We start from the raw sequence: 9,835 nt of genomic DNA on the forward strand, positions 1-9,835 counted from the left end.
ATATTTGAGAGCAAACACCTCATCCAAAGTCATATTCAGTGCAAGGCGATCGAGCACGACATAGCGATGTATTTTAGCGCGTTAAAAATTGATTGATATCGATAGCGGATTGGTCGTCTGCGAATAAAAGCGCGTTTTGATACTGCCAATTTGAAAAATCAATTAATCAGTAATTTACACAATTGATACACTGTCAAAATAACTAGGACAGAAGACATTCTAGCATACATTCCCATGAGAACTTTGCCTGCAATTATCACCTATGTGAGATAACCTACAGTGAGTCACAAATTACATATTTGAACAGTTTATGTCTTTATCAATCACTTCCATCTATGAGATAACTTTGGCACCACCCCCACGTTTGTCGATTCGTATCTATAGATAGCTGTCACGCATAGTCAGTGTCGATTGGTTTGAATGGTTTAGCACACCGTGATATTGATTCATGAATAGAAGAATTGATTGTCTCTTATCCACTCCACTCTGCCATGATATGATTACAAATGTCACGAAGTACTTAAAGCCTTTAGCAGCACTGTAATGGTACATAGTTCAATCGTATAATTGTTATGTAATACGTGCTTATTCGGACGCGGTTATGAGGAAATAATTAATGAACTTTGAATGATAACAGTTTGGGTGTTTGCAACGTGGACGCGATTTGAGTGAAAGTAATCTAAGGTTGAAATAAGTTCATGTAAAGTGTAGAGCAATGGTGGCGACTGAACTGCATTGTATTATATACAATGTTCATTGTTTAGTTATTTTCTTGAATAACATCTCTTTAACGTATGGATTCTATTCGTGTCAATCGCTAAATTCCAAGTTTATAGCCTGTTTTGAACAGTTCTTTTCTATCAACAATTGCTACCTCTAAATGTTAACGTCTCTCTCCAGCTGGAAACTTCAAATTCGTTCCATGCTGGATGAATTGTATCATAGTTATTGAAATAAAACAATCTTCTTTAGTCTAATTATGTATTTTTAATTGTATTCCTTTTACTCCAGGTTCGAGCTGAGGTGAATAGGTGTTCCTGTCCAATGCAGTTTCCTATGATCAGAATTGCAGAAGGAAAATACAGGATAGGAGACTCCAATACACTCATCTTTGTTAGAGTGAGTATCCAATTTATTGTTGTATTCAATGGCGTAGCCACAGGATGATCGAGTGGCGAAAAATGAACAAAAATATAAAATATTAGAAAAAAAGACAGAAAATGGAAGAGGGGGAAAATAATTTCAAAGGGGGTGATAATGACTTAATCCCTCACCTCTCATAATCAATGGCCATGTTGCTTTACCTTTCATCTATCAAGTATCCATGATCGGTGCCCCTTCCCCGTGATATCGGTGTCTCTTTTCAGTCTTTCGTTATCATTTTATACATCTTCGTATCTCCTCCTTTTCTCAGCTGCTTTTTTTTTTACCAGCTTTTTTCCCCTCTCAGCATAATTTTATCCTCTCTCCATCTCCTCGCGATCTTCATTTCATGTATTTGTTTCGTCTGCATCCTGTTTAGCTATTCTTGCTCGAAGCAGTGCTTTTATGATCCTTCCATACCCTGTACAATAAATATTTCCCGTCACATTTGTTATTCACCCACCGATATAGTTGAATATATGGGACTGTCTAGCATACCACTCTAGGTTCTTCCGTCCATTAACATTCTGCGTATGAAACGCTATCTACTTGATCAATGTTGCGTTCCTTCATAAATTTGAATATTATTTTTGTTTAACCCTGTATCGTTGAACATGATTTTTTTCTCTTCAAATTATGTATATAAATTGGAGTGTTTCGTATATAATTATGTTCAATCGGTCTTAGAAAACATGGTTGTGGTTGTTGTACATGAATGTAAGTCAAGTAACACACAATGGTTTGATGACCATCGAACCGGATAGATTTTATCCTCCCATGATTTCGTAAAATAATCATATTATATTTTGCTGCCATTTGCAAGTATTTCTTAACACATTGGTCTCTCTTCCAGATCTAACATGTTTTAAATAGTACATAGCAGTAGCACTTATAGATCTGCATGTCATCTGTTATTACTAAAACAAAAGTTATTCATGATATCGTGATTAGCAGTTTTTTTTTAAACACTGTCCTCCTCAAAAATGCGTGCGTCAATCTGGAGATTTGACCAGGTTAGACCATGATTCAATCTGTTATTGACTCCCAACTTCAACCAATGTGCAATATTTTGACTCAGAAGTGTTGATAACTCGTGCTTACTCACTCACACCGAGTTCGTAATTCAATTATTTCAATTGATCTCTTAATCCATACCCTATCAAATCTGATTATATCAAACATCATGGGACACCAAGGCACCGCAAATTATTCGTGCAATTTAAGACTTTAGTGTTACCCTAGGAAATAGCGTCTGGACTGTAAACAAACAGACGGTACTGATGACTATTTAATGACGGACAGGCCATGTTTTTGCTTTTCTGTGATATTGTTTCGTTCTGGTACTTTGTTTAGCTCCGGTTTTAATATCTAGCATTAATGATAGTGATGAGTGCCTTAAGATGGTTAAATACCAATTAGCGTCATTTAAAAGGGATTTCTTTGGTGGTTTTACACTGGGGAATCCAGCAGATTGAGCTCGTAAATTGATTTCATTATTGTCTCTAATTTAATTTCCTTTGCTACATTTATAGTCATGTCTGTGAGGTGTTGGCTAAAGTTGGACAAAGATGGCGTGCTTGCTATATGCACCCTTGACCCATGCTAACACTGTTCTTTAACACCAAAAGCTTTCTCTTTTTTTTCGGGAGTGAGGGTGGGGGTGGGAAGGTGGGGGGGGGGGGGGTTTAGAGGATACCAATCGTTATTTCAGTTATTATATTCGATGTGGTCTTATTTATTATTCTTGTCTCGAGCACTTTTCTCTCTCTTCTGGCCCTGTCAACTTGGTACGCAACCTTCCCGATGTTACTCCGCCATATCGATCATGCATGTGTTTTAATTGTTTCCTCTCGTCGTTCTGAATTTCCCATTTTATTTTTGAGAAGTCTGACACATCCATGAGAAAACTAAAAGAAGACTATACTGTTCCTATTTAGGCATGATTTTGACGTAGGTAGAGTATACTGCCCATGAAACATTTACTCATCTAAGTGAAAGTCAACACGCGAAGGTCATCTTCATCGGCTTCTCATCTCGGTCAATTAGTTGGGATTTAAAGCGATGAACGGTAACATCAGAGACCCGGGGACGCCATTGGGTCACAGTTTCGGCATTACTGACTCATTTTCGCCTCGATGTAGTCATTCATGATATGATCCCTTTTGTTTTGAGAAAGACATGGAAAAGGTCTAGTGGAGGTCGAAGCTTGTGGTAATTTCCTGGAGATCCCGCGTCCAAGTTTGAACCTACCTCGCCCATCGTGCAATTATGAGCTAGTGATACCACAAGGTCAAAAGTGATCCCCGGTCCTTTGTAAATCCCGGTTGTACCCCCGAATCCAATATCACCGACTCTCGGTCACCAATATCACCCATGTGTATTAATACATTGAGAGGCCTAAGGCCTAGGGGTTGAGTGACAATCATATCGTGTTCTAGCTTTTAAAAGGCTTGCATTGAGATTTGAGAATGCTACTATAAAGGTATTCCAAGTAAAAAGTCGGAAATGTTCACCGTGCAGGATATTTCATATGAGCAAAATGAAAACAAACCATTTCATTTCCAGATATCAAATACACTTTAATCACGTTCTGTGGTGTTGGAAAAATTTCTTGATTTTCCTTATATTTCTTCACTTTTATCATTCAGCTATTTTTTTAATTATTATTTATTTATTTATTTTATTATTATTATTATTATTATTTTTTTTTTTTTTGGGGGGGGGGGGAGTTGTAATATCTTTTAACAGTTTTAATAGTTAGTGAATGTTTTTTTGCATGTAGGAAGTTTTGTTTTCATTCTTTTGCAGAAACATCAATGTTACCTTAGATATATGAATGTCGAGATAGAAGGGGGGGGGAGGGGGTGGGATGTCAAGTCATGTATTGTGGAACCTATCCTTTCTAGGGTTAATATTAATCTCAACTCCGAGTCTAGGTCAACGAGCTCACCTCTAGCTCTATGCACAAAGTGGCCCTTAGAGATTGGCGATATGCTAGTTAGTCCCTTAAAATATAACATGGTTGGGTTAGGTAAGAGTCATGACGTTCAGTCTACTCATCGTCTCCAGGGTTTTTACCATTTTGTTTCTTCAATCTCGACTCGAACTCTCGGTCTACAGGCTCACAGTCATGTATGCCGTAGAGAGGCTCTAAGAGGTACATGACAGTCATGTTGCTCTTTGTAAAGTGTAACATCAATGTGGCGGGGAGGGGGGGGGGGGTAGAGTCATGCCCTTACCCATCCTCTCTTGGGTTCTTACTAATTTCTTATCTCAACTGAGCAAAGTGACGCACTTAACTTAATGAACTCAATCAAGCTATCCGTTACTCATTACGTCCGAGACATAGGGTCATCTGATTAGGATGATGTCTTCCAATCGACCTTGTCCATTACCCCCCTCTTAACTCCAGCAGTTAGTCCCTCTGTGGCGGTAAGCCTCTAAAGGCTGGTATGACTAGCCCTTTTATCGACCAGATTTCATCTGAATTATACATACTGTTACTCCTTAGGAGTTCTGTCCCTCTTTGACTGCAGGTCTGTAAAGAAAGATATGACCAGATTTCCTCTGCTGCATAGAGCTTCTTCTCACAGGAGTTGGGCCTCTCTTTTAAAGAATGATATGACTAAAAATGTGTCCAATTATCGATCAGTTTTCCTTGGGTTTTAGATCCTTGCCTTCTTTTACTTGCTGTACTGTAGGTCTCTAAATAATTACATGACGACCTATGTTCTTGTGCCTATGTGCCTTTCAAAGAGTTAGTCTCCTTATGGCTGCAATACCATGAATAAAGATTTGACAAACTTTCTCCTTTTCAAGTTTCTTTCCTCTGCCGTAGATCTTTATCCCTTGAGAAGTTCAGTTCCGTTGAAACTATTGGGGACTCATTCTGTAAGATTTGACATGATATCGTTTGAATATTACCCTTCCTACAGTCCCGCTGGAACTGCTAGTCTCTGGAGACTAAATTGACTTATTTTTTGTTTTCGTCATTTCTACCTTGTGCTGAAGAGACTTGTAATCATGTTCACAGTCCCTAGGAATGAAATAACTAGTCGTGTATTGACCTCCATTATGTTAAAAAGACGTTCAGTCCCCCTTAGACTGTACGTTTCTAAACAATGACTTGACTAACCATGTCTTCTCGCCCTTCTTCTTCCTCTTGCTGTAGATCCTTCGCAAGCACGTCATGGTTCGGGTCGGAGGAGGCTGGGACACCCTGACTCACTACCTGGACAAACATGATCCATGCAGATGTATAGGTTAGTAGCCTAATGAGACATTAAGCGCAAGGGTTCAAAGCTAGATTGATGCTCTAGCATTGATGATAAACAATTACAGTTTCTAACAAAAAAAAATATATTAGACCTAGCTCAATTTACGACACCTTACATGTTGTCAGAAAAAGTTTATTTGAGAAAGAACTGAAATAACGAAACTGACCATTGAATCCCCCCTTTAAAAAAAGAAAGTTGTACACAGTTATGAAAGGAAGAAAGATTTGTTGCTACTATTTATGTATATTGAACTCTTCCATGCCTCGTGATAGTCATTCTGAAGTGGGCAGTCAGGTGTTGTAGTATAATGTTCAGACAAGTCCAATAAATATGTTTTTGTTTTCGTCTGGATTTTTCACAAAATTCCTTTTATTTTTACACCTCCAGCGCACAAAAAGAATCAACGACGGAGTACCGCCGGTGCAGACTTCGGACCAAGAAGCCCCAAGAGAAAGTGAGTTGATTGAGTTAATTCTGAGGTTATGTTTTTAGTACACAAAATCGGTAAATGCAGCAAGGAGAATCTATTTTCCAGATCATAGATATATCTTATTAGTCATGTGTTCAGTTTATATTTGCCTATTAAATCATGTAAATCGTTGCGTAGTCAATTGCGTAATTTTGAATTGAATTAAACGTTTGAATGCATACTAAGACCTGTTTTTATTTGCCATTTCAGGAGTTCTGTGAAGCCATCTGATGTCTACCACGCCCTCAACGGCCAGAGTTCAGATGGTACTACCTCTCCTACAGAGAGTGGAACCACCCGATCCAACTCACCAACCACCTCTCCGAACCGTCGTGTAAAACCTGACGTCCGACCTCGAAGCGCAGTCATGTCACCTCCCAGACGACAGAGCAACGGAGATACATACCGTCCAAATAGCCTGAACCTCGGTGTCAGGAACAGTCCACGAAACAGTCCACGTCCGTTGCGCAGAGGAAACAGTTTTGATTCCTCACCGAAGTTTGTGACATCACCAGACTCTAGCGACACTTACAGTAATTCTGACCTTGGTGGTCATGTCACCCCGACAAAGGACTCTACTTTGAAACGAAACCATAGTCGTTCCAACCCACGTAAGGTGACACCTGATTCTGATAGTACTGCTTATAGCGAAACAGTGCCTATGAGCGTCGGGAGCCCCCTCCGAAGAAGGAACTCAACGAAACAAGCAACATCGAACAGTAACAAGACATCTCAGACAGCGACAGAAGAGTTCATGAGGCGCAAACGTCAGCAAGCTAGAGCACAATCCGTGCAGGGAGCAGACTGTAAGCTTGAGCGTGAATCATGTATCCAGAGTGCACCGACCAGCCCCACCAGGAGACGTGGCAACCCTTTGAGCAGTAGCATGAGATCAGCAAGCAGGCCACGCGACTTGGTCAAGCGGGCTGCTGTAGGTGCAGCTGATGAAAGGCGAATGGAAAGCGGTGGTGCCCGGGAGTCTCGTGGAAAGACTGTTAAGACTACGGGTGATTCTAAACTACCAGTAAGAGAATACAGCCCGAGTCCGAGTTTAAGTCGAAGAAGTTCAACTCCTGGTGGCCTCTCGCGGAAGTCACGCGCTCAGTCAGCTAAGACGAGTAAGGAAATGGACAAAAGGCGTCTATACAGTTCAGAGGAACCTGTTATGATGATCAAGCGTGATGATGATGGAAGACATCGAGTGGACAGCACCAGCAGCTGCGAATCTAATGGCAGTAGTGTCAAGTCTGGCTCAAGAAGCCTGAGTGGTATACCCAGTAAAAGACTCTCTGAATCCAACACAAACAAGAAGAGGTATAGAAGTATATCCGTAGACAGATCTAACAGTAACTCTGATCAATTTGGTGCTGCTAGCGAACGCAGGAGGAGCTTGTTTGAGCGAACACACACTGATCGTACACACAGCGATCGTACAAACACCGATCGTAGAAAATCTCTCGATCGGTCAAACAGTGGTTGCAAGAAACCTTCGGTAGAACGCCCGTCTCTGCAAGTACAAAGAGTACGTTCGGAAAACGTCCAACCAAGATCTAGGTCACTGTCCCGCGATTGGCAGACCAACAGTCTTCGACTCCCCAAGACGAGCAGCAACAGGTCGCAACATCCTCTATCGAGGAGCTCATCTGCACGGGGTAGTCCTGTCCGCCGACGACGATCAGACATTCCACTCACACCCAACCATCTACGACCTGACTCATGGGACAATGGAGCAACTGCAAGTGTACCACCAACATCAACTCGGTCTCGACTCAGACCACCCACAGCCATTCCGTCACACCTGAAACCTGACCATTCTTCCATGACATCAGTCAGATCAGACACCCGTCGTGACAGTCGCCCAACAAGAATCCCCTTACCTTCCGGTCACAAGCGCCTCCTGGAAGCCCAAAGCAGATCCAGATCCAACTCACTCCCGACCATCCTTGCGGATCTCCTGGAGGCTTGGCAGACTGTTCAGAACAGCACCCGACAGCTTCAGAACATGGATCCCTTTGACATGTCACCGTGTCGAAGCAGTGAAGGTGATTCCATCTCCCCGACATCCTCAGTCCGCACAGCACCAGACCTCAACCATGACTCAGGCTACGAAGACAATGCTAATATCCTCAAGTTCTCACCAAATCTTAACAATCATCATCCCGTACTTCCCTCTATCGATTCCACTGAGAATTGATCAGATAGACCAATGACATTGATCCTTCCTATCTGTTACTATTATTTCTCACAAGCTGCTGATTAAGGTCCTCACGCTAGAGTACTCATCTGTTTCACCAAGCGCTTAAAGGTAATATAAAGTTTTGGGAAATTTGAAAATTGGGTGGAAAGTGATTCTTTACAATTTTGATATATTTGGATGCCCCTGTAGATGTATTATAAGCACAAGAAAAATTAGCCCCTAAAACACTTCTCCTTTCGAGAAAAATTGAATATAAAAATTTACCGGTGCTCCCGGTAAATTTTGATAAATTTCAAATAGCGCCTACGGCCGTACAATGGTAGCTGCGACTATGAAAATCTCAGAATATGTAGTTGTGATATATAATTTCCAAACGGGAATAGCTAATTGGTCGATTTTAGTCAAGAGAGATAGTTTTATAGCTTAATTAATATCTTGACCTTGAGAGGGAGCTATATAACATAAACAGTTTATTATTTACAAGTTCATAAATTTAGACTCGATTGCAACCGCAACAACGATCCCTGAATATTGTAGGACCACATTATGCGTCCAATATGTTCATTGGAACCAAATTCATGACCCCTTACCAAAACTTTGTATTACCTTTAAGACCATGTGAAGTCTTAAATTGTTGCAATTGTAGAAGCGCATCTGTGAAGTTTCTCTTGGCGTAGCTTTAAGATAAAGATTATTGTATAGATAAAAGAATATTATTTATTTTGATCCAACGTGTAATAACGTATATGTGATGTGTGATGTATGTGCTGTCATGTTATTAATAAATGTAAACGAGCTTTCCTAGATGTTATAAAGTCAAGCATAAGAAGTGAGTTTATGTATTGTACACGTATGTAAAACAGGTAGAGACATAATGTCTCCTATGAACAGAGCGAGTTTAATCAGAAAGAAAGAAAGGTCCCGCCATTATTCCCTCGTTTGTGCCTTGATTCTAAATCTTGAGGCATGACGTAATGATATGATAATGTCCCGGATGATATAAAAGAAGACTAGGAATCCTAGATAGAAAGTCAAAGGTTTGATAAGAAAAGTTTGAGAATATAGAGAGGAAAAGGATTTTCCAAGTACTGGTATTGTAATTTTACCGCTATAGGCTGGTTAGGAAAATGCCCGATATACTATGTAGATACGTATTACCTGAAGAAAGGTTTTAAGAATAGAGGAATTCCAGAATTAATGAGTTCATGGCTAAATTGTAGATAATGGAAAGGATGAAGGTCATCATTACAATATTATCCTCATCACTGTGTAGAAACATTATAACGACTCGAAAAAATGAAAACAAATAATTAGCTACATCATAAAAATCTATTTAAACAAAATATGATTACAAGTTCATATTGAGGCCTAATTTTCAAAATGAAGAAAGAAGTATGTTGATTATGATGATAGCTTTATTGTATTTTAAAGTCATAATTTTGAGAACGCAGTGAATTGTACGTGTATTGCATTGTACCTGGTATGCAAATAGTGGTGGAGAAATAGTGAATTTATAGTAGGCCTAGTCCAAAGTTTGGTATATGTCTATTTAATCGAAAAGGCCTAAATGATGCTGCGCTGCATACTTGTCATTAAACCAACACATTAGATCATTATTGCTCCTAACTTATATAGAACTTATCTTATATTAGAAGCATAGATCTATATTTCAGCAACCGTGTGCAAACCGGTAGATGTCATAAACATGCTCTTTCCGACTGCGCATTATCTGGAGCTATAATTCTACAA

The 9,835-nt window shown here is 39.9% G+C and overlaps 1 protein-coding gene across 1 annotated transcript; it reads left to right on the forward strand.

Moving 5' to 3' along the window:
* Positions 1 to 1,014: 1,014 nt before the first annotated feature.
* LOC115918279 (GAS2-like protein 2) lies at positions 1,015 to 8,183 on the forward strand. The gene is made up of 4 exons (XM_030972312.1): positions 1,015 to 1,119; positions 5,315 to 5,405; positions 5,808 to 5,874; positions 6,100 to 8,183. The coding sequence occupies exons 1-4, from the start codon at positions 1,045 to 1,047 to the stop codon at positions 8,081 to 8,083; spliced, it is 2,217 nt and encodes a 738-aa protein (XP_030828172.1). The 5' UTR covers positions 1,015 to 1,044; the 3' UTR covers positions 8,084 to 8,183.
* The last annotated feature ends 1,652 nt before the right edge of the window (positions 8,184 to 9,835 follow it).

This window comes from Strongylocentrotus purpuratus, unplaced genomic scaffold (genome assembly GCF_000002235.5).
Source record: "Strongylocentrotus purpuratus isolate Spur 01 unplaced genomic scaffold, Spur_5.0 spur5_contig_862, whole genome shotgun sequence".
Lineage (NCBI taxonomy): Eukaryota > Metazoa > Echinodermata > Echinoidea > Camarodonta > Strongylocentrotidae > Strongylocentrotus > Strongylocentrotus purpuratus.